This window comes from Bipolaris zeicola, assembly GCF_000523435.1.
Source record: "Bipolaris zeicola 26-R-13 unplaced genomic scaffold scaffold_6, whole genome shotgun sequence".
Lineage (NCBI taxonomy): Eukaryota > Fungi > Ascomycota > Dothideomycetes > Pleosporales > Pleosporaceae > Bipolaris > Bipolaris zeicola.
In genome coordinates this window covers 88178-111616 of record NW_006912055.1, presented here as the reverse complement: position 1 = coordinate 111616, position 23439 = coordinate 88178, and the positions used below count along the sequence as shown (strand labels likewise).

At 51.7% G+C, this 23439-nt stretch overlaps 9 protein-coding genes across 9 annotated transcripts; 4 read left to right on the top strand and 5 right to left on the bottom strand.

Moving 5' to 3' along the window:
- Nucleotides 1–766: 766 nt before the first annotated feature.
- On the top strand, nt 767–1129 carry COCCADRAFT_83353 (uncharacterized protein; the record flags this gene model as incomplete). Its single annotated transcript, XM_007709177.1, has 1 exon — nt 767–1129. The coding sequence occupies one exon, from the start codon at nt 767–769 to the stop codon at nt 1127–1129; it is 363 nt and encodes a 120-aa protein (XP_007707367.1).
- A 2426-nt stretch (nt 1130–3555) lies between these two features.
- On the top strand, nt 3556–6887 carry COCCADRAFT_83340 (uncharacterized protein; the record flags this gene model as incomplete). Its single annotated transcript, XM_007709176.1, has 2 exons — nt 3556–5645; nt 5708–6887. The coding sequence occupies 2 exons, from the start codon at nt 3556–3558 to the stop codon at nt 6885–6887; spliced, it is 3270 nt and encodes a 1089-aa protein (XP_007707366.1).
- Nucleotides 6888–11325: 4438 nt separating this feature from the next.
- On the bottom strand, nt 11326–12577 carry COCCADRAFT_22190 (uncharacterized protein; the record flags this gene model as incomplete). The annotated part of the gene is made up of 3 exons (XM_007709105.1): nt 11326–11502; nt 11654–12016; nt 12206–12577. 3 exons carry the CDS (start codon nt 12575–12577, stop codon nt 11326–11328), a joined length of 912 nt encoding a protein of 303 aa, XP_007707295.1.
- A 2584-nt stretch (nt 12578–15161) lies between these two features.
- On the bottom strand, nt 15162–16345 carry COCCADRAFT_83099 (uncharacterized protein; the record flags this gene model as incomplete). The annotated part of the gene is made up of 3 exons (XM_007709175.1): nt 15162–15725; nt 15786–16105; nt 16156–16345. The coding sequence occupies 3 exons, from the start codon at nt 16343–16345 to the stop codon at nt 15162–15164; spliced, it is 1074 nt and encodes a 357-aa protein (XP_007707365.1).
- Nucleotides 16346–17146: 801 nt separating this feature from the next.
- Nucleotides 17147–18797, bottom strand: COCCADRAFT_32524 (uncharacterized protein; the record flags this gene model as incomplete). Its single annotated transcript, XM_007709131.1, has 3 exons — nt 17147–18372; nt 18430–18532; nt 18615–18797. 3 exons carry the CDS (start codon nt 18795–18797, stop codon nt 17147–17149), a joined length of 1512 nt encoding a protein of 503 aa, XP_007707321.1.
- Nucleotides 18798–18840: 43 nt separating this feature from the next.
- On the bottom strand, nt 18841–19068 carry COCCADRAFT_83288 (uncharacterized protein; the record flags this gene model as incomplete). The annotated part of the gene is made up of 1 exon (XM_007709174.1): nt 18841–19068. A coding segment is annotated over one exon (228 nt), but the record flags the coding sequence as incomplete, so codon positions are not given.
- A 135-nt stretch (nt 19069–19203) lies between these two features.
- COCCADRAFT_83213 (uncharacterized protein) lies at nt 19204–20220 on the top strand (the record flags this gene model as incomplete). The annotated part of the gene is made up of 1 exon (XM_007709173.1): nt 19204–20220. The coding sequence occupies one exon, from the start codon at nt 19204–19206 to the stop codon at nt 20218–20220; it is 1017 nt and encodes a 338-aa protein (XP_007707363.1).
- A 236-nt stretch (nt 20221–20456) lies between these two features.
- Nucleotides 20457–20793, bottom strand: COCCADRAFT_83123 (uncharacterized protein; the record flags this gene model as incomplete). The annotated part of the gene is made up of 2 exons (XM_007709172.1): nt 20457–20642; nt 20701–20793. The coding sequence occupies 2 exons, from the start codon at nt 20791–20793 to the stop codon at nt 20457–20459; spliced, it is 279 nt and encodes a 92-aa protein (XP_007707362.1).
- A 388-nt stretch (nt 20794–21181) lies between these two features.
- Nucleotides 21182–22376, top strand: COCCADRAFT_83124 (uncharacterized protein; the record flags this gene model as incomplete). Its single annotated transcript, XM_007709171.1, has 5 exons — nt 21182–21292; nt 21348–21371; nt 21444–21596; nt 21646–21906; nt 21957–22376. The coding sequence occupies 5 exons, from the start codon at nt 21182–21184 to the stop codon at nt 22374–22376; spliced, it is 969 nt and encodes a 322-aa protein (XP_007707361.1).
- Nucleotides 22377–23439: the final 1063 nt, after the last annotated feature.

The window sequence follows — 23439 nt, the reverse complement described above, 5'->3', positions numbered from 1 at the left end:
GGAAGACGATTGGGCAGTCGAACCGTGGTTGAAAATTGTAAGCGGAGTCGTCTCCGACCGTATCTGCTGAACTAAACGTTCCGTCCCGGAACCAGACCATACCCCTCTTTCAGAAATGTCCGGTGGCTGCCTAGGCATGCAGGGTCAGCCTAGTAAGTAGCCTAGAGGCATTGCTGCAGGTGCATCGTATTGTGCTGCTCCCTCGAAGCTCTGCGTCTTGAAAGCAAGGGACACCTGGGTTAGTTACCCCACTCAGATAGAGAATTTGAAGCTGCTGAGGCTCCAATGGGGCGGTTGTTTGGGGGAGTTGCAACTGGCGTAGTGAGTAGTAGCGTTGGTTTTGGGATACGAGTCACATGGGATGTATGCGAGCACCGAAGTGACACCGGTATTGTATAACGGCACACAGCCGTGATGCTGTACTGGTGTACCGATGTTGCGACACCCGCGCAAGGCCCCTTTTCAGTCGGTAGTGTGTCGTCTCAAAAGGCTAATATCTCAAGCGATAAGGCGCCATTACAAGATGACATCAGATGTGTCCAAATTAGGCCAAACGGCCAAGCAGCCACGTGGAAAACGCTCGGACCATACGGCGCACCTGATCCTGTTCTTTCAATAGTGATCCCCTTTTGACGTGATAGTAAATGTGTAGCGAGGATGCCAGGCTGTCCAATGATGAGTGCAGTGTTGCAGTAAGTCGGTTAATGAAAACAAGGGACGCGGCATCAAGGAAGAAGCGGACACAGTAGCACGAGTCTAGGGATAGATGCCTGCCCTGGTTGGTAGAAGCTCTTGGAGACTAGGTTTGACAAGCCGGCTTCCTACTAGTTCTGCGTTGAACGGGAAGAACGGTTGTGTGAGAGAGAAGAAAGTAGCGGCGAGTTTGCTTGACGATCACGATAGTGCCATGGGCGGTACCGGCACCAGCTGGATGTGTGCAGGTAGTCGAGTTCTGAAAGTGGCCCATGTCCTGGATGGCCTTGAAGAACATGTGCCCCGTGTTGGGCAGAAGTGCTTGAAAGAGTCGAGGAAAGCATCCCGAGACTACTGTACACATCAGTTCGGCAGAATGATCCGCAGCAAGCGAGGCGTGCCGCATGTGCGATTCAGATATCGTTCTGGACGCTGAGTCGGTTTGTCATTGAGAAAACAGTCGCTAGAGTGCACACTGGCGTACAGTACACAGACACGTAGGCATACGGTAATAATGTAACATGGACCTTGTCTCGCTTGTACATAGCCAATGAGTCTTTTTGCGGACGATGAGCGGTTGGCTCTGCATAGCTCTAAGTCTACAGCCCACTTGCTGGCGCCAAGTGGATGCCGCTTGAGCAACTAATGCAGAGAGCGAATCGGCACCAGTCCCGGCGAGAAAAAAAAAACAGGGCGAAGAAGGTTCTCTCATTGGGATAGGGCGGAGGAAGAAAAGAAGAATGCATGCATTACCTGAAGAGGGTACAGTTTGGAGATACGAACGAAACTAGACTGGCGGCGGGGAGGATACGAGGCAAGTGGGCGGTCGGGGTGGGGATTCTGTTGTATGCATGACTTTGAACAGAGGATAGCCTGAATCAAGGCGAGCTTGGAGGTTGGGAGTGGAGGCCTAAAGGTCGGTAGTCGGTGATGTGCCCTGCTGTAGATCCGAAGATCAAGTTGTTGCGATAGTGAAGTGGTGGGTGAGAGAGCAGGCTGGCGTTGGCGATGGCGGCTATGGTGATTCCGTCATCATGTGCACGAATCGAGGAGGGCGCCAGAGGCTGGCGACTGCGCGAGGACCCGCACGGGGCCGGAAGATCCAGGGACCACCACCACCACCACCACCACCACACCACACCACACCACATCGTCATTGAGGGGCGATGGGGCAGGTGTAGAGAGGCGCTGTGGTTGCATGGGCGCAAGCCACCCGAGGAGCAGTTTGGAGCCAGGTGCAGGCAGAGAGATGTTACGATCGATGGCAGCGATGTCTATGTAAGTATGCAGGAGGAGGAGGAGTAGTATGTATGTATGTATGTATGTAAGCAGTCAAGGAGGTCGCGTCACCTGACTTTGTTGCTTCGCTTGCTTACTTGGGAGCCGTGTGTGTTGAGTGCGGGATGGGTTTATTGTCTCTCAGGGATCGAGTCTGTTCTCAGGGACGGGTCTTGGGTGAAAGACGGGCGTGGACGGGCGTGGTTTTCTAGAAGCGGAGCTTGTCCGTCGTATGCACGCCCAAGGCAAAAGTTTGCCAGGCGAGCCTGACTCGATGGCGAGCCGGCGGGAGAGGAGGGCGATTCCAATAAGCCGACGAAGGCTTCTAGCGCCATGTATAGTGGCAAGCCACAGAAGCAGGCAGAGGAGGCCAGGAGAAGGTGCGACGGCGATGTGCATGTCGCCTGTCTGTCTTGTCGTGTGTCGTAGTCTGTGGGTGTGTCTGTGTGTAGGCAGATGGTCAGTACGGTGTCTGACTGTGTGGTCGCCCGTCTGCGTCCGCCAGGCTGGGGCACACGAGGCTCTTGGGCGGGCCCGTCTCCTGACTGGGCTCTCTCTCCTGTTGCTCGCTGGCTCTGCCGCCGTCGCGGGCCAGTCGAGCAGGCCGAGGGGATTCGCACTGCGAACGGTCGCTGACCCGCCAGCATGGGCATGGGCATGGGCATGGCTTTGGCCACGGACGAGGGCAGCAGGGTAGCGGCTGAATCAGTGGAAAGGGAATGGAACATAACAAACGAGGAGTCCCAATCCTCCCTATTGCCGGCCCTTGGCAGGTCTTGCCCATGGTTGGCCTCGCCCGCTAGCCGGCACGTCGTCGCTCGCCAGGGCCCGGGCGCCGCCGTCGAGCCCCGTACAGGGATTGGGTGGGTAGATGGATATGCGTCGGGCGGTGGTTGCAAACACACACACACACACACACACACACACACACACACACACACACTCATTCACTCGCACGCACACCATCACGCACACCACACATACATACAGCAGGTGGATGCCCACAGGGAACCCCCCCCACAGGCACAGACAGGCCCGCTGCAGCGCTAGCCCTAGTCGAGCTGCTGCAGACAGCAGCATGCATCCGCTTCGGGGCACCCTCTTGTGCGCTCCATGGCTGCATTGGCCGTCGACTTACTCCATGGGCGTCCGTGTGCCACGGCTCGAATCGCGTGTCGGGCGCAATGGCAATACCCCGGTTCACGCAGCTTGCCGGTACCTGGAGCCTCTAACCTAAAGGTCCACCCAGCCCGCCGCCTCTTCGACCATCCTCCGCCTGCCCTTCTCCATGCTGAAACGTGCGTGAGGCGATCCAGCTGCCAGCCCTGCCCGTCCATGTCCTGCCCGTTTACCCTTTCTTTGCCTGCTGCCCGCACCCCTCCTCCAACCTCCAACCCTCGACCATCTCCCTCTCGACTGCCCCAACCCACCTCCCACCATAACCACCACTACCATTACCACCAATACCACCATTACCGCCCGCAATCCACCACCGGTCCTCCACTCGACGTCGCCTGCTAGGCCCGGCGACTCCACCGCCTCCCCGACTTCCACCACGGCCTGTCTGGGGGCTCAGGCGCGCCCATGTCGTTTCTAGGGTTCCGCCCCAACTCGCGCAGCGGCCACACGCAAAAGTCTTTCAACTCCCACGGCCATCGCTCCGACGTCAATCTTGCTTCGCAGGCGCCCCCTCCCCGCTCTGGCCGAGCTGGCACGGGCGCCATGGACATTGAAAAGAGTCGGACCCGTCGCGAGAGGACCTTTATTGGCAGCGAATGCTGCGTCTGCGAGGAGAATCTCGAGTACACGTTGCGGGGTGAGCGCATCCTGCAGCTGTCCTGTGGCCATGTGTCGCACGAGGCATGCTTCTATGAGTACATTCGCGAGTTTGAGTCGCAGCATTGCCCGACATGCGACGCCGCCCTAGCGCTTGACACCAGCAGAGGTGGAAACGTGCTAGATCTGGGTAGGCCGTCGCCAGAAGCTGTGCCGAGTAGCCATGCTGATGTGGGGACAGAGAAACTCTCAACCATTGTGCGTTCCGTCCAGAGCGACCCGGCCCCGTCCCAGCACTCGGACGGCCACCGGAGCGCTTCAAACACCCCCACCCCGTGGGACAGTCAGACCGTCTCATCCGACCGGCGGCATGACGACGCGTCCCATGGCCGTCCCCGCAATGGCAGCAATGCCTCGGCCTCGTATTCCTCTATCCACCACCACAACCGCCAGCGGGATAGCAGTCACAGCCGCGACCGTGGCTCAGATCGAGGCGGCTCAATCTCCCGTGCTCATGGCCGCAGCGACTCGGGCGCTACAGGACTTGCTTCATCCAATGACTATGCCCCCACACACGATGGCCGGCGGCATGACTACGATGTGCAGTCCATGGAAACCAGCCTCAGCAGCCCGCGCGCCATGCTCAAGAGCCCCATCCCCGCCCCAACAGTCACTGTGCGCAGCGAATTCCCCACACTAAGCAGATCACGACAGCAGCAGAGCCTTACTTGCCTCGTCACAGTCGAGGTTGTCGAGGGAAAATGGCGCCCAGACCCGGAGGACATGCGCAGTGCTCCTGCCCTTCCCTCAGTCGCCAGTGTTGCTGAGAGCAGTTATACCCGCAGCAAGTCGCCTGTAAACAACAGACCGTCCGAGCCCCAATACGAACCAGCAGAGGTCTTGGACGAGATTACAGAGGATCTCCATGCCCGCGTTGACAACTGGCACGGCTTGGACTTTTCGCGCTTCGGCAAGTTGCGACTCCACGGCCACATCCGTGTAGGCAAGGACCGTCAGTCATGGCAGGAACTCGAATGCTATCTCTTCTCTGAGATGCTCATCTGCGTCAAAGAGAAGAAGATTACCCAGCCTCAGTGGGATGGTGCATCGCCCACCAAAAAGACAAAATGCACTCTCAAGGGTTCCATCCTCATCAAGAAGCACCTCAACCAGGTCGAACACTCGCCCGACAACTTGATCCTAACACTCAGCCTCTCCGTGGCAGAACTTCCGGCCTTTCATCTGCAGTTCCGGGACCCCAGCCAATTAGAGCTGTGGCGCCGCGCCCTCATGGACATTCGTCTGGACTTTCCCGTCGCCAACCGCATGCCCGAGTACGATCAGGACAATTCTGGAACAGAAGAGGACGACTACCGTCGACCAAAGCGAGTTTCATCCATCAATTCCTCTTACGGCGCAGCCAGGTCGACCATGACGGCACCTACAGAGTACAGCACTTCGCGCGCGGGCATGCCAGAACCCCGCCTTGGTGCCTCGGTACATGTCCCCGTCGACATTGTCGTCGTCATCCCTGTGTCTTCGTCCATGCAAGGCTTGAAAATCAATTTGCTGCGTGACACGTTGCGTTTCTTGGTAAACAACCTCGGCGAGCGTGATCGCATGGGTCTAGTCACCTTTGGTTCAAGCGGCGGCGGCGTCCCCATTGTCGGCATGACCAGCAAAGTGTGGAGAGACTGGTCAAAGGTGCTTGACTCCATACGCCCAGTCGGACAAAAGAGCCTGCGTGCAGATGTGGTGGATGGAGCTAACGTGGCCATGGACTTGCTCATGCAACGCAAGTCGAGCAACCCCCTTTCGTCTATTCTCCTCATCAGCGACTCGTCTGTCTCAGACACCGAAAGCGTCGACTTTGTTGTGTCGCGCGCCGAGGCTGCCAAGTAAGTCCAAGTCCCCATATCATACCGAATACAACCTTGCAGTACTGACATGCTCTCTCCAGGGTCTCCATTCACTCTTTTGGCCTAGGACTGACGCACAAGCCTGACACAATGATTGAACTTTCGACACGGACCAAGGCGTCTTACACCTACGTCAAGGACTGGATGATGCTTCGCGAGTGTGCAGCCGGATGCTTGGGCTCTCTCCAGACGACTTCGCATCAAAACGTGAAGCTGAAACTACGACTACCAGAAGGCTCTCCTGCCAAGTTTGTCAAGATCAGTGGCGCGCTGCACATTACCAAACGAGCCACTGGACGAGACGCCGAAGCCTCGCTGGGTGACTTGCGCTTTGGCGACAAGAGGGACATTTTGGTGCAATTGGCCATTGCGCCAGACACTGGTTCCCCAGAGCAGGTTCCCCAGGATCCTTGGGAGACGATTGTATCCGGCCTTGAAGCCCTTGGAGGCCCACTTGACCAGGACGACTCACGCACACTCAGTGTTGAAGAAGTACCATTGATCCAGGCTGATCTCACATATGGTGATATTCTTCGAGAAGGCTCCCTAGCGCACCTGCCGCGGCCATCACTACTAGCCATTACTTTACTACCTTCTAGCACAAGGAAGAACTCTACCGCGGTTCCCCCGACACCCCCGATTCCGCCTCATCCACATGTCGTGCAGCGACGTATGGAGTTGCTCACGTCAGACATGTTGACACGCGCACTGACGCTTGTCTCACGAGGCCAGCACGAACGAGCCCATCACTTGCTCACGGAAACACGCAGTATCCTCAAAGGACTGGGCAAGGGTGGTCTGCCCCCACTTCCACCCCCTGGCCACAGACGCAACGACCCATCCAGTGCAAACGGCAGCACAGGATCAGCATCGCCCACGACGCACAGCGCCAGTGGGGACCCTCGGGCACGAACACCTTCACCACACGCTGACAGCCCCTTTACGCCCGCCGCCGGAATTGATGTACGAACCATGCATGCCCTTGACGCCGAACTCGAATCCAGCCTCGAGTGGATCAACCACCCCGCTGTGTTTGGGCGGGATTCGCGCAAGGCGGTGCTTCAGGCCATTGGCGTCATTTCATCACAACGAGCCTATACATTCAGGTCTCCAGCCGAGTCTCTCTGGGCAGAGCGCATTGCTGGCATCAAGCGTCTGTCCGAGCTCTCGCGCGACTGGCGCGAAACCGGAGACCAAGAAGCATTGATGGAGGAGAACTAATGATGTGTGCAGTCCTCTTTAGGAGCACTATGTATTTGCCTGCATATACCCTGTACCATTCTCTATCCGTTTTCGCTCTATTATTCACGTTGCGATTATTATTATTTCCTTTTCCTTGTCTACTCTTCATGGCCACACTATTTTTTTGTCGGCGATTGTAGGATCTAAGCTGACTTTTGGCGCTACCTTTTGGGAGGCTTTTGTTTCGTTTGCATACCTTTTCGGCTTCATGATACCAACACGGTCTGGATCTCCTTGTATTGCGCGGATTTGCTGGGCTTGACAAAAAGTAGGACTTGGGCGTCACCATCAGCACCATTATGTTTTAGAGGATACCACATGTGCTTAGCGATTGATTGGCTAGACACAAACACACACACTCACACACCATTATTTAGATGCACACGAATATCACATCCCCCCTGATTGTATAGAACGAATCGCATGCTTTACCTTTCTACCTTGAATTAAATGCAATGTCTGGGCGGGATGTGGCACGATGAAAAATGATGGCGGCAGCATGTCTTAGTTGGCGGCTGTATGCGTACATGCTAAATGCATAGGTAGCATTCGCCGCGAATCTAGATCTTGGACGCGGCGACTGCTTGGGAAGGCGCCATACGGCGACAGAAGCACCTGCCTCTCTCCATCCACGGTGACTTCCGCTGTCAGGCAAGTTGACACGCACCAAATTCCGGCAGAATTGACCTGTTCGGCGCACTCGGCGGCTTTTACCCCTCACCCTGAGTATGTCGGCCCCATTATACTCCCTATAACTTCACTCGGATATAGGCTTCGCATCCGCACCGTGTCCACGCAGCCCGTACCGTCTTCCTCCTCCCCGCTGACGGGCGATCTTACATTACATAACTTACACCATTAGGCTTTATGCACACCGCCCGCTCTATGCACGCAGCCAAAAAGCATCTGTTTGTTTCTTTGTTGATCGTACTCTTGTTCCATCTTCTCAGCCATCACTGCCTATGCCGGGAATCCATGGAGAGCGGGGCCTTCGTGCATGGCTTATATTCAGATCAGCAATAACCAAGCCAAAGTGGACGCCGACTTGACTTGGGGTCTGCAGGCAGGACGTGTGCGACACGATAGGGCAAGTAATGGCAATAGTTCAAGACCTGCCATTTTTGGGATTAGTCCATCCTATCCGTTGTTGGACGGGTCGTGCGGTCAGAGCACACTGCAAATGCAGCGAGTCCACATCGAATACCCGACTCGTAATGCCTGTGTTACGCTCACAAATGCGTTCCTGAGACATGGTATTCATTCCAAGTTCCGGCTGCACGGGCTGTGCCTGGCATCTACCGGCTTCCCACATCGCGGCTGGCCGTTGTAAGCCCGTTTGCACGGCCATTGTCACGACTGACGTCAAATCCACTGACCTCCTTTGCCAAGATCCACTCCAACAAGCCCACTCACTCATGTGGGTGCTTGTCCCACTTTCTTTCCTCTCACTTTACTGGCTCCATCCCGGCTGCCCACGCGGCGCATGCAGCATGTCCGAGGGAACATCAAAGCCGTCAAGACAAGAAGGATGCCAGGCTGTGAAACTGTTTCATCCCGGCCTTTTGACAACCCCCCCTCGCCCCGTTGAACTCCACACAAGCGAGTTCCTCAGCCCGCTCAAGTCACCCGTGACCCGCGACAACGGTACCGCGTTGGCTGGCCAAATCTAATTCTCCAAATCCAATACTCCAAGTCTTACATACCGTACTATCCATGCGAAGCCTCGATACGCCATCTTTTCTGCAATTACGCAAAGAAGTCGCCGCAAATGGCAACCAAAGACATCATGATTGTGCGGAGGTGGGGGTGTATGTATTTCTTTAGGGACCGGCCAAATCCCGGGCCAATTCTCTCCAACCCGTTACAGAAGAAGACGCAGATGCGCCTCAAGAGGAGGCCCGACTTCTGCATCCCTGCTTCCTTATTTTCGAACTACTTGTCCCGCTCCTTAGGGTGGCAATGCAAAGCAAATTCTCGCGGCACATGTTGGAAAATCCAGATGCACAAAAAAAGTAAATTAGCACCAAATGAACGGTTCACACATATTGGCCAGACGAGCCAATCAACGCTCACATCTATACGAAAGACCCTCCAGATCAAAACGCCAAACACTTTCCAACTTAGCTTCTCCATTACACGTTTGATCGTCATCAATTGTCTTCCGGTCTTGATTCCTGTAGTCTCGCTAATCTTTGTTCCCCTTGCCCTTGCTAATATCTTTTCGTTTGTCTAGGCCTTCTGCAAACAAGCCCTTCGGTATCGACAAGTGCACGTGCATTGAGACCCTGGGCACGGCGTCTCCCTTCCATTGCGAGGCGAGGCGGACGGGATTTCGGCTATGATCTTCAACCATGGCTGAGTTTCGACAGGGGGTATGAGCGTGTGCATGATAACAAACGGTCTTTTCAAACAACTATTCCGGTGTAGTTACACGAGTCGTCTATCCCGCGCCTTTGTCGTCACAGAATAGTCATTACAATATGCACCTAGGCGATCCCAGAAAACATTGCCTCGACAATTGTCCGCTGTCCGCTGCAGGTTCCGATGATGCAGGGCACAAAGTGGTGTGCTATGTTGCCAGAATGCAACAACAGCTTTGTGCATTTTTATTCTTCTCTTTCCGCCATGAGCACGACACATATCGGAAAGCATTGTTGTGGGGATGTGGTGGTTACGTTATTTCCTTTAGTTTCCTATTTGCGTCTTGAGTGCTTCGTTATACTAATCATCGTCAGTTGATATTCTCATTACGGTATGTTATTTGCTTTCTCTTCTTCTTTCCTCGCCTAAGGCGCCCGCCGTAGGATTCGTTCACCGCATCATTGCTTCCGATCGAGATAGCCCTATACGCTAGCCTCGAAACAAGTTCCATCCCGACTGTGCAGCAATCAGGTGCGCCAAAAAGCTAGATCCATACGTTCCTGCAAGCTCTCTTGTCCAATCGCCCTGCTTTTGCTTGAGAAAAGGCAAACATATGCACGCTAAGTGCCCTCCACGGGGGCCAGGGGTTTGCATGCATCTGTGCATGATACGAAGCGATTATTGGATTGTTACATTAATTTTTTTTCCTTTAGTCTACGAGTCGGAATGCGGGGAAGGGTAATGATTAAGTAGGTGTATAGACAAACTCGTAGGGTAACAATCATGCTATTGTCTGGTAAGTTTTAAACCCCAGTCCCCGGAACACATGTTATACAATGTCTGATATTAATATATAGATGCATCGCTATCGCTTTTTTTCTTCGTGTTACATAAATTAGGAAACGATGAACGATACTCAATACCCGGTATCCACGGCCTCACCGACAAGTCACACACACACACAAAAGAAAACACAATGAACACCCCAAAACAGATGTACATGCTGAAAAAGCAACACAATGGCGCTCTACAAGTCCACTTGAGGAACCACAAAAGTCGTTCCGCCCCCAAAAGTCTACCTGCACGTACAACTGAAAACAGGCAAGAGAAAATCGCCCAAATGTATTAATATCCCACTCCGGCACTCTACCTATTTTCTTTTCCCATCTCAACTCTTTTATTTTCATTTTTCTAGTAAGACAGACGTAATCGTCTTCCCAAAACTCCAAAACCTACCTACGCGCGCGGAGCAACATCGGTCCACGACGTGCTTCCCGTCCGCCATGGCGGGCCGCTAAAACCCCACAAAAGTAGTCATACAATCCATATCCAAGCGTCCCCCTCCCACCCTTCACAGCCACTTGCTCCGTAAAGTACTCTACTCAACAACTAAACCTCATCCTTGCTTTTTCCCTTTTGTCATTATCTTTTTTTTCTTTTTTTCACATCTGCCGCGCTCCCCGAGCGGTTCGATCTGCGACTCCCCCCGGCCTCCTCGAAAAGGTTCCCTTGTTTAGTAAGGCTTGGTTGGGGCTTGGAGGTGGGTGTGGCCCACGGGGATGGGGAAGCAGAGCGGAAGGACAACGGCGTATTGCCCCAGTGTGGATCTTGGCTCGCATGATGTTTCCCCGCACACCTAAGATAATTGAAGGTTTTAGCTAAGCTCCACAGTTGAAGGGGTGGTGTGGTCGTCGGTGGAGCTTGGGGGAGGGTGTCGGGTCTGGCAGCTGGGGCTGTGCTGGCGACCGGCAGAGGGTGCAGGTTATTTTCTTTTTTTGCTTTTGCCGCGGGAGGGGCGTCGGCGTTGGGTGGCTGGTTATCGTGACGTATCTCAAGATGTAGGTAGTTGTTGTGATGATGTTGCGTGAGTTCGGGGTGTTTTATTAGGAATGTGCACTACATGGCCTGACGTGGAATGTTCTTCTTTTTTCAAAAAAAGAAAAAGAAAAGGAAATAGAGCATTTTTGGTGTATCAAAGCGCACAAAACTGATCTTTACGTATTCTAGGGTTATATTTTTTCAAAACAAACAAAAAGGGTCAAGCGAGATACACACACTACTTGGCATACTTTTCCATAAAAGCAATTGTATGCTCCATGACCTCATTTGGGTTTGAGGAATTCAAAAAGTGCTCGCCGCCTTCAATTAGTTCGAGCCGTGCATCGGGCGAGTTTTTGAAGAGCTTGATTTCCTCTTGAGCATTTGCAACCGTGTATACCACGTCGTTTGTTCCCTGTGAGTTGTATAAACGTCAGCAACATATATCACGTTTGGGACATTGCCAACTCAAATGCTTCGAAGAGAGCTCCGGTGAAGCAAGCATATTCCAGCTTTTGTAAACAGATGAAAGACAAAAACAAAGAAACGCCAAAAAAACTACTCACATGCAGCCATAGGACTGGACAAAGGACATCCTCAGCCCTCAAATGCAATCCATCTCTATCCCTCAGATTAATCGCCGCCATCCTAATCCTCTTCCTACCTTCATCACCCGTATAATTCTTCTGAAGCTGCTGCGTCCAGAATTTCTTCGTCTCCGCGGAGCAATCCTGGCCAAAGCCCTGCGCTATGAGAAACTCGGCGAATTCCTTAGTAGGCACGAAGTCAGGCGTGGGCTGATTGTTCTTTGTGCCGAAGTCGCCCGTGATGAGGTTGGCGAGGGCATCCAAAGCCTGCCAGCAGCCAAGTTGGCGACTGCGTTCGGATTCAAAGTCGAGAGATGTTCCGAGGGGAATTATACCTTGGATCTTTATGTTGCAGATTTCCAGTGTGTCAGCTACTACTTCCTTTTTTTGGGGGGGGGGGGGGGGGGGGGTAAACGATTTCTTCTTTCTTCACATCACACTTCCCCTACGTCCCACCCTTCCCCCCACCCAGATATATCTTAGGAGAATGTCCAAAAGAAGAAGAAGAAGAAGAAGAGAAAAAAAACTCACCCTCTTCCCCCCCAAAAGCGCCATCCTAACCGTAACCCAACCCCCCTGACTCGTCCCCATCACCACTGCCCTCTTCACCCCCAATCCCTCCATAACCTGCAAATTCATCACCGCAGTATCCCAATACGTCCAGTGCTCCGCCTCATGCGCTCTCGTCCCGCCATGCCCCAGCAGCTCAATCGCCAGCAGATTCATCCGCGAAGTGAGTGCATCGTTGGCGAGGAAGGAGTCGAAGAGGGCTGAGGTGGTGAGGAAGGAGTTTACGAGGACGAGAGTGGGTTTGGTGGTGGCGGAGAAGGAGGGGGAGATGCGGTAGGAGGCGGTTATGCCGCCGAGGTGGGGGACGGTGATTGTTTGGGTGGTTGACGACATTGTTTTTGTTTTGTTTGAGAGAGAAAGAAAGAAAGAGAGGGAGAGAGGGGGGGGGTTTTGAGAATCGAGTTGAGGAGGGGTGTGGGTTTTGGTGGGAAATAAGAGTCAGTTTGTACATGAATGGTTGCTCGGTTATGTCATGGTTTGGGGGGCCTCATGTGATACTATTTTTTTGGGTGGGCGGTGCTTTGATCTTACACCAGTTATTGGTTCTTGGTTTCTGCTGGTAAGAGTCTTTTTAGTTGCCGGGGCTTTTGGACATGGTCTAGAAGGGCTCTCTCTCTGTATGTCTTGGGTACAGGGTAAGACGGTTGATATCGCGGGCTGATGTCCGACTTGTCGAGAGTTTAAAAGAGCGGCACGCGTTTCAGAATGCGGAAATAAAGCTTCGTAGAACGGTTTGTAAGAGTCTTGGGACGGCATCTTACAAACTCTTGTTCTCAAATCTTGGTTTTCGACCGTCTTGCGTGGCTACCAAGCCGGCGAAATGAGGATTACATGGCTTGGTGTTGTGTGGACCGTGCGCGATTTGCTCGGGGTTTAAATTGATGGATGAGATGCCGGCACATCCCGCGCGATAGATTGCTATGTGGGGTAAGGTAGAAGTATCAGTAGAGGAGCATGTTCAGATTTGGACATAAGAAGCTAATCTCGTACTGGGGTCCTGTGCTACTATTCACTCCTTTATAACGGAGGGGCTTATGTTTTAGTTAGAGGCTTCCCCAGAAGGAAGATGAGGGTTCGGTAGGACAGTTGTGTCTTCGTCGAGATGATTGGGTCAAACATCATCGGTGATTCAGCAGAACAAGGGCAATTCCTGTATCAAGTGTATGCCCGGAATATGTGATATTCTGAACATTTAAAAAGCTATGATACAACTAGTATAGCACGCCGGTAATGACTATTCAATTTGTGGTGTCACTATGTATCTAATTATCTATCAGTTAATTAGATAATTCGTAGCTAGGTTCACGCTTTATGGCCATGTCATAGCATTGGCACCATTGCTATTGAAGACCAGTCAACGTTAGGTTTGATCAAAATTTGAAATCGTAGCTATATTGATTGAAGCATGAAGATACTAAAACCCATTGGTGCGATCAACTTCATCGAGGTTGACTGGATAGATTTCGAGAATAACCCAGCCTAGTTTTGGTAGCAACCTCTGTAGTAACAGAGATGGGTGATTGCAGCTAAAGCTGCGAAACTTCTTAGTACCGCCTACTGGCTGTAGTCATGATATTTTGTGTCTCTAGTGAGCGAGATCTGTAGATTGATGTCGCCTGCTTTTTCGTCTCACGAGCGACTAAAGTTGGAGTACGAGCAGAGATGGATTACTCATGTCGAGGAATTAAGGGGGCTTGGAAACAAAGCTACTCTGCATCTTGTGCAGAATTACGGGTTTGCACAGTAGATATAATCAGTGGGTACGCATTGCCCAATACACCGTGTTGATGAGATTTATCCATCAACACCAGTGCTGGTTACGAGTTTCTTACTACCCTCTAGAATACCGCAAAAAATCGGTGTATGCCGGTTTTTAAACTGCTAAGAACAACCCCTGTATCATTGTTTCTTCTAAGATTTCATCCTAGCGTTCTCACTTGGCTTTGACAAAAAATAAGCCATACTTTCAAGCAATAGTACTTAATGCGCTACCAGCACCTTGTAGTCAATTGATTTAGGAATTGGATTTGTCATGGTATTTGTCGACTAATTCCTTAAATATCCCATTGTACATTCGACAGCCCTTGAACGTAGTCTAAAGAAAGAAACTCAACACTGACCACGACGCCTTGCAGGCCATCAAGATATCCAAAAACAGTACGCAAAGCCACTTAAACCGATAAATGCATGCAGAGAAGGTGAAGTCAAAACGACAATTCTCGATCATCAGACAGAATCACGTATTTATGGCATCAAATGGCTAGGAGACTCGCCTTGTGATCTCATACATAGTTGCATAACGATCGCTGGAAATGTCGTCCCATCATCAAACTCGCAGCGTAGACTGATGAAAAGCCAAGCTGTTGTGCTTGTGGGCTTGGAAATGTAATGATAGATAAGAATGGTGGAGCGGATTTGGTTGGCAAGTATTGGTCCGCCAAGGAATAATGGCAGTAAGACTGAATAGCACATGATTCAAGGCTATGAAGTTTTAGCCTAGGCTTTTGTACTTGGTGTAATTTTCGTCTAGCGTGATACAATGAGAAGAGTGCGTATGTTTCATGTTGGGTTGGTTTTGTTTGTATTCCAATTTTTTAATACTGGAAGTCCTGGACCTCCAGCTTGCGCTTCAGCGACCCTAGGATTGCTGTGTTTATTATCTGCTGTGGATGAGGTGCTTATCATATGAGCGCCGTTACTCCTGCACTCTCTTGTGATACTAAAAGCGGTAAATGCCATGACTTCTCTAACCTGAACTTACTTGCAAGTTATATGCATTCATCAATGACAAGAAGTTGATAATCTGACGTAGAATACACATTTCGTTTCATGAACATTCCTTGCTTGTATCCAGCCATTGGTTCTAGATCGGGGTCTACCTCTATAAGAAACCGCGACACTCCATCTAGCCAGCCCTCTAGTTCTCAAGAACATATCTATACCTCGCCTTTCCAGCCTCCATATCAATAATCGCATTGTTAGCGTCGCTCATAGGCCTCTTCTGCACCCACGGCTTAATCTTCTTCTCAGCCGCCAACTCCAACATCTCCTTAATCTCCCACGGTGCACCAACAGCACTACCGGCGATACTAACTCCCTTCATAAGAAGCGTAAAAGCGTTGATAGGAGGCAACTCGCCCTTATCAGGGGCACCGACCTGGACGAGGGTACCGTGAGTCCTAAGGAGTCCGACGTATCCATCCAGCGGCATCTTTGCGCTCGAGACGGTGGAAATGATGAGGTCCAATGTGCCGGCGTTGTGCTTGGCCCAGTCTTTGTCTTCGTCGGTTGCGATGTAGCTGTCGGCACCCAGCTTGAGTACGTCGTCGCGCTTCTCAGCTTTGCGGCTGATTCCTACGACTTTGTCCGCGCCCATGGCTTTTGCGAAGATAACGCCGAAGTGGCCAAGACCTCCGACTCCGACGATTCCTACGGTTTTTCCAGGGCCACAGCCGAATCTTCGCAATGGAGAGTAGACGGTCTGGTTGTGGTATAGTTAGCATGTGCTTCATATTCGTGGTGAATCGGAGTTGTAACTTACAATTCCTCCGCACAGCATGGGAGCGGCATCGGCACTATCCAGGCCTTCAGGAATTTTGAACACAAAGTGTCCATTGGTACGGTTGTGCGTTGCGTATCCTCCGTAAGACTTGCCCTCGTCACCGGGGTAAATAGAACCATAGGTACTGATGCCTTCGCGTGAGCAGTGGTTCTCAATGCCATTTGAGCATTCAGGGCAATCTGGCTTCAAGCAGGAGCGTGCTTGAGCTCCAACACCGACACGGTCGCCCTCCTTGATGTGCTTGACATTCTTACCAACCTTGACGGCTTTGCCAATGATCTCATGACCGACAACGCAAGCTGCGGTAAGTTAGCATGCAGGATAATAGATAGCAATTGGATATGCATACGGTATGGGCAAGGTGACCAGCCAGAGCTTAGCGTGTGCAAGTCTGAACCGCAGATACCGCAGTGGGAGATTTCAATGTCGACATCGTCCTCAGTCCACTTCTTGGGATCGAATTGGCCCCATTCCATCTTTCCCTTGACGCTCTCCTCGTCTTTTCCAAGCCATCCCTCAAATTGGGTGTCTGTAGCCATTGCGCCGCTGATGTGAATGTAATACTTGGTGTGTGTTTAGATATGTTAGTAATAGATTGATTGTCGTAGGCTTGAAAATGGGTGTTGCTAGAAGGGTGGGAAACCCCTCACATATATGTACATATGTAGAGCCCTGGCCATGACCTCTGCCGATGGCCCATCATGACGTGTCTATAGATTTTTATCTATCCGGAACAGCCTCCACGGAAACTTAACATGTTGACTTCGGAGCTGTCCCACAAATTTACCTGTCTCTTGCAGCTGATCGGGCCGTTGACCAGCCTCGGTAGCAGGGCGTGCGTCATTGGCTCGATTACAGGCGATATACTAATCAACAGCGGCTACCTTATAGTGGTAGCAGCCACCGAGCCACACGTTATGAAGAAAAGAAGTTACCCACTATGTCACTACCACGCGGAGCGGAACTATACTCCCTCTCATTGGCTGTGTGTCTCGCGCTAACAAAATGGCCGGTAGACACCGGCCCAAGGCCGGATTCGTCGGGAAGATCGACTGATGTAGGTAGCTGGCGTGGAAACTTTATTCAGCAATATTAGAGTTACAATGTGGGGATAGAGAGAAATCCGTTGAGCATTGTGTGCTGAACGGTGTAGATTGAAGCGCACGAAGGCTTGTCTCGCATCCGCAAACTGCCGGCGGTCGTCCGGGGTATAAGCATGTCTCTGTCTCATATCGATCTTTTTGTTGGGATAAAAATGGAATATTGAGTTGATATTTTGTTCATCAAGATACTGTACATACATGTGTAGTAGAGAGTTTCTCTTAATTGGGGCTCTAAACTTACCGGAAGCGCTCGAATCGCTCTTCCTCAGCCATTCTCTTATTGACGCGTTCAATCGTTTCAGCGCTATATAAATCTTCGAGGCTTTTTTCTCCCTTCAATATCTCCTTCTCGTGCTTGCTTGCCTCTTCCTTGGTCATGAGAACCAAATCTCCCATCTTGAGATGACTGTTCTTTTGTCCTGGAGTGCTTTGGTCAACAAAGCTTTCAGTTGGCTTCCTCCATCTTGACAATATCAAGCGTGTGGACAAGCCGCTGATTATGCTTTTCCCATTATACACTTCTTCAACCAAATAGCCAACATCGTCTTGTGTGATGGGAATCTTGAGACCGAGGGGATCTTCACTGAACACTGTGCGAGCTAAGCGTTCTTCGGCACCTTGGAGAGCGCCTAGAATACCATCGTACATTTTGTCTCGAGATTTTGATGGAAGATATTCATGTGGGTAACCAGAAATGGAGAGAATGACATGGTTGGCAACAGCCAGGCCAAAGATTGCTGGCATGGTGCCTAAAACAGGCAATATCCGTACCCGGAAGTCTGCGAGAACACCCAATTCCCCCACGTTGCCTTTTGCGAATTCTTCTTCCGAGAGCGGTTGAAGCTCAGCCTTTCCAGGTCCTGGCCTCTCGGTCGAATAAACGACCGGTATCCCGTCTTTTACGCCTTTCAACCGCAGCTTTCGTCTCGTAGACTTTGAGAGAGGGTCATCTGTGCTTGCTGAAATGTCGCCAATGAAGATTCTGGTAGGATCGGACTTGCAACCTGCACCCATAGAGGAGATGACCTTGATGTTGTTCATGTAGCAGTAGGCCAAGAGGGCAACTTTGCTGTCGATGTTGTCGATGGCGTCTATTACAAAATCTGGTTGCTGGCCATTTAGAGGCGCCAATTGAGCAACTGCAGTCTGCTCACTGAACAGCTCGTTTCGGCATTCGAAGTGGGTCCATGGTGTGATTTGTTCGAGCCGCTTACGGAGACAGTGCACTTTGGGTGTTCCAACATCTGCCAGAGTTGCTACTGCATGTCGGTTCAGCGAAGACAAAGTAACTTGGTCAAAATCTATGAGACGGATCTTAGAGCATCCTGATCTTGCAAGAGCTGCTGTTGCATGCGATCCTACTCCACCACAACCGACTACGACTACGAAAGCGCCCCGTAGCTTCGCGAGTCCTTCATCTGTAAGAAAGACCCGATTTCTCGCCAATTGCTCGAGGATAAGATCTAAAGGTTCCGTGAGAACTCAATGTAGTCGTGTTTTCAAAGACAGTGACGTCTTACCGTCGTCATAGTCGCCTTTTCTCGCTCGCGCGGCGAGTGCCATGCTGCGCTCATCTTCTTTACTTGGAGCAAATACATGTGAAGCCGCGCCATATTCAGTCAGCTGTAAAGCGTCAGAAAGATTATGGATCTCCAAGAACGAGGCCGTCATGGCAAAAGTTAGCCGGCGCAATTGTTGTACTTGCTCTTGACGGACGATGGTCTTCACTGAGATCTGGAATAGACGCTTTCAAGTCTGCTACTCTCGTCATGCGTCGAGCCTTTTGATAACCAAGAATAGCACTTCCAACTACAAGGCCCGAGACGGCAGCAGTCGCCACAAGCTGTGCATGGTGGGACTCGGAGGCCCGCGATATCCACGAAGGCATCCTGGTGGGGTTTAGTCGCACAGCGTGAGAACGTGCACTCGATCTATAATGCTATGACCATACAGGAAGAAAGCAACCAAGGAAAAAGAAAAATGATTGAGAACTCTGCGAACTGAGAATGGCTGGGATGATTTTTAGTCATATTGAGAGTGCTGGCAGGCTTCAAGTTGTTGACGCTAGTGCGTATGCGGTAAGCGCCAAAGTCTGCTTTGAGAAAACGCAGATGACCACCACCATGTAAAAAGCAGCCAGCAGCGAACCATACGGGGACAAATATACGCGTTTGAGACACTCTTCACGCGCCAGACAGGACGCTGGACTGTGCGGGTGCCTTGTCGCCTACAAGAGGCCTCCACGTCCACTTCTACTCCTTGCGGCCCACATCTCCGAGGACTAAACTGCAACCATGTCGAAACTGACATTCGCCTTGATCGGCGCAGGCGGTGCTGCTGCCGGAGCTGCAGTAACAGCAGCGCTGTACTCTACCAGGAGAGACAATTTTCCGCACGCGCCAGCTGTCACGACAACCACAACCACAACTGTGACTGGATCCACACGAGCAGGCCCAATTCCCTCAGCCCCAACGGGCCTCGCAGTTCACGCCCCTGCCGCTGCTGCCGCTGCTCGCAGAGCGGTTGTAGACCCCAACGGTCTCTTCCAATATGGCTTCCCCGGTCCGGTCAATGACCTCCGTCCTGCCGCCTCTCTCACATCGTCGTACGACCGACGGACGCGAAACCCAGCATGGGTAGCGGAGCACATAACCCCAGAGTCGCTAGCAAACAACAATGCGGATCGAAAGCACAGCGTCTTTGTTGAGGATGTCTCAATCCCTGAGATGTTCCGCGCAAAGCTCAAGGACTACCTCCGCAGCGGCTATGACCGAGGCCATCAAGTCCCCGCAGCAGACGCAAAATGGAGCCAAGAAGCCATGGATGACACCTTCGCGCTGAGCAACATGTGCCCGCAGGTAGGCAATGGCTTCAACCGCGATTACTGGGCCCACTTCGAAGACTTCTGCCGTAGACTCACACAGAACTATCCCTCTGTACGCATCGTAACCGGTCCCTTGTACCTCCCCAAGCGCGACGAGGACGGCAAATGGCGTGTCTCCTACGAAGTCATTGGCTCACCACCCAACGTTGCCGTCCCTACCCATTTCTACAAAGTCATTTTTGCCGAAGACGGCAAGCTGGGCGGCAAAGTCGCACTGGGAGCGTTTGTGCTGCCCAATGCAGTCATCTCCAACAGCAAGCCCCTGTCGGACTTTGAAGTGCCCGTTGAGGCGGTGGAGAGGGCAAGCGGCTTGGAGTTTGCAACAAAGCTGAGCCCCGACAGGCGCAAGAAGTTATGCCAAGAGGTCAACTGTGGTCTCATTGTTAAGGAATATGCACAGAGACAGAAGTCGTTTGGCAAGCAATAATTGAAAGTCGGAGTTTGGTATTCAACCACATGTCTTATCTTCATACACAGCTCGTGTTGCTAGTCGTACATTGTATAGTACATTTTCATATCGATACGTCGCCCTACTCGTACAGATGGCATTTCTCATGTTACCCATGCGCCCGGAAAAGCGAGACTGTCAGTCTCGTCTATTCCGTGTATCTTGCCATGGCATCGTTCCTCTCAAGCCTTTTTCTTGTATCCTCTCTGCAGACTTTAAAAGTTCTGCACCGCGCCGCCCTGGGCGCTTTCACGCTGTATCCTCGCGACGTATTGCTTGCTAACAGTGTTCCATGCGCTCATGTACTTTTCCATGCATGCAGTGAAGCAGTTTTCTTCGCCTTTGGAGAGGGATGTACCGGGCTTGGGGACGCAGCGTTCAAAACAGTGCTCGTTGAGTTTCTGTGGGTTCATTAGCACATGTAATTTTTCAAGACGAATTCAAAATGTATAGGCGTACCTCGACAAGCATGCGTGCATTCTGCATGGCGGCCTCTTGCTGCACCTGGCGCATGACGGCCGTCTTGGGATCGCTGGGGCCTAATGAATTCATTGTGAATTTTGTATGTGTTTTTTGGTGGAATTAGGGTATCAGAAAGTAAGGTGTGTGAGTCGTTGGGCAGTGGCTCCCGCGTGGAAAAGTTGTCGACGTCAAGAGCGGCGCTGCTCGCTAGCGTGGTTCCGCAACCCAAGACCCCTGCATTGCACGCGGAGGTGATAGAGTGGCCTTTCCAAACCCCAAGTCCCAGCTTTGAGAACTCCAGCACGTCCGAGTCGCCAACCCGTGCTGCCATCTTCCTTGCACAGCTTCAATCTCCCGAGGCTTTATTCCTTTTCAATTCCAAGACAAAAGTCATCTTCCATTCTTTCTGCGCGTCAATTGTCGCTTGGTATCTTGGGGATCGCCCGTCTCAGGCAGTAAGAGGGAACGTCGTGCAACCATGTTGCTCGCAAAACCATGGACAAGCTTGTGTTTGATGGCGGGGAGCTTGACGGGCGCATGGGCGCGGTCTGGAGGATTGACCGAAGATCCTGATATCAAAGCCATCTCGGTGCGTTGTTGCTACACGATGAGTTGAGGGGCCGCTGTCGCTAATTGGAACATAGCTGCGAACACACACCCTCGAGCCCGTAAGTCGCCTCTTCGTACCGTAGTTACTGCTCGAGGCAGAAAACTAGACTTTGCTCTGACACTAGCTATAGCCATATCTTGACTCGGATATGCAAAGCCGTTGGTGGGACTTTGGCGGAGACACCATTATTCGGACTGATAAATACATTCGACTTGCTTCGGACAAACCCTCACGCGATGGCTGGATCTTCTCGAGAGTCCCTCTTACAGCCACAAATTGGGAGGTTCGTGCAAAAAAGATAGCACTGCTAAGATAGACACTCACACGAGCAGGTCATGTTTGAGTTCAAGATTCACGGACAAGGAAACCTCTATGGCGACGGCTTTGCCATGTGGCTCACCAAGCAGCGCGCACAGCCAGGAAACGTCTTTGGCCATACCGACAAATTCGAGGGTCTCGGTATCTTCTTCGATACCTACAAGAACAACCGCCCAGGCACCGTATTCCCCTACATCATGGCCATGAGCGGCGATGGAAACACTGCGTATGACAAGGACAACGACGGCAAGGCCAATGAGCTTGCCGGATGCTCGGTGCGAACGCCCAAATGTTTGGAATATATGCACTCTAATAAGTGAATTAGGCCCGCGGCATTCGCAACGCGCAGATCGCAACCAAAGCCCGCCTCACGTACTTTCAGGAGCAGTTCCTCCGCCTCGAGATCCAATACAAGGCCGAAGACGAATGGACCATGTGCTTTGAAATCCCTAACTTCAAGGTCCCGCCTGTTGCATACTTGGGTTTCTCTGCCGAGACTGGTGAGCTCTCCGACAACCACGACATTGCTTGGGTCAGGTCAACAAACCTCTACAAGAAGAGCCCTGGTGCGATGCCATCGACAGGAAGCACCGGTGGTAAGACCGCTTCGTCCATGAGCCGCGAAAGACCTAGCGAGGGAAGCTGGACATGGACTTTTGTAAAATTTGTGCTGTTTGGTATGGCACTGACTGGTGCATACGTCGGTTTCACCGTCTACAGGGCCAGGCAAAGAGACCGATTCTAGGGGAAGAATTCACATCTGAAGTTCAGTGGGCAGAAAAGTCGAAGCGTCTGGAAACGTCGGAGATTACAGGTCGATGGGTGCGTCGAGATTGGGGATAAGTACGATTGGACAGCATTGTACAGTGTTAGATGAAGGAGTTGATGGTGTGAAAACGGCCTGGAAAAGGTCGTGGGCCTTGTTTACAGTTCCCTAGCATATTTCTGTATTACTCTACACCTGGTCTATACCAAGTCACAATCGCACATACGAAATTTATTCGAAGTAAATGTGTTGTCTCCGCTCATAATAACAGATCTCTGCACTGGAGCACGCAGGAGCTGTCGATGAAAGCAAGTGGAGTGGGTTGAGTATTGTTCTGGCATCCAATTTAGGTGGCCTGGCGACATGGAGAGTAGGAAGCGACCATGATGTTGGATGCACAAGTTTTGAATAAGTGGTATCGATATTTATTCGATCTTCTCGGCTCAATCACATGTGCTTGTTGTAGATTCCTAGTGCAAGCTTCAGCACCAGTTGGTGGAACCTGAAGACATGATCCTTGCGATGGATAGCGAGAAGAGAGAGAAGCCCAAGGTTTGAGGGGAAGGTGCTTGTCTGGAGAGGTCGGCAATACCGCTTTTATGGGGCTACACTTCGCCAAGATCTGGCTTCCCATTTGGGTAGGTTTACATCTGATGTTGATAACAGGCTTATTGACATGCAGCTTACGTCACTAGCGTGCTATTAGCGCGGTCCCGTGATTGCGCGCCTGCTCAACTTTTGGCGCGTTCCATAGTCGGCTTCTCTCACCACCCACAACCCGAGCTGCGAGTAAGTAACCCCACGCCAGTATTTCTTCCAGACTTGCTTGTTTCCTTGGCGCTATCGAACAGTTTCAGCGAAAAAACTACAATTACGCTCTAGCTAACACAAGTCAGACCCCAATGAACGACAAACCTTCGTCACAAGGCGACGCTGGGGACTAATCCCCCCTGGTGTCTCACTGCATGACAGTCAAGAACGGAAAGCGGAGGGGGTGCGCCATCATACTAGATGAAGCCATACCACCTGCCACATCATTGCA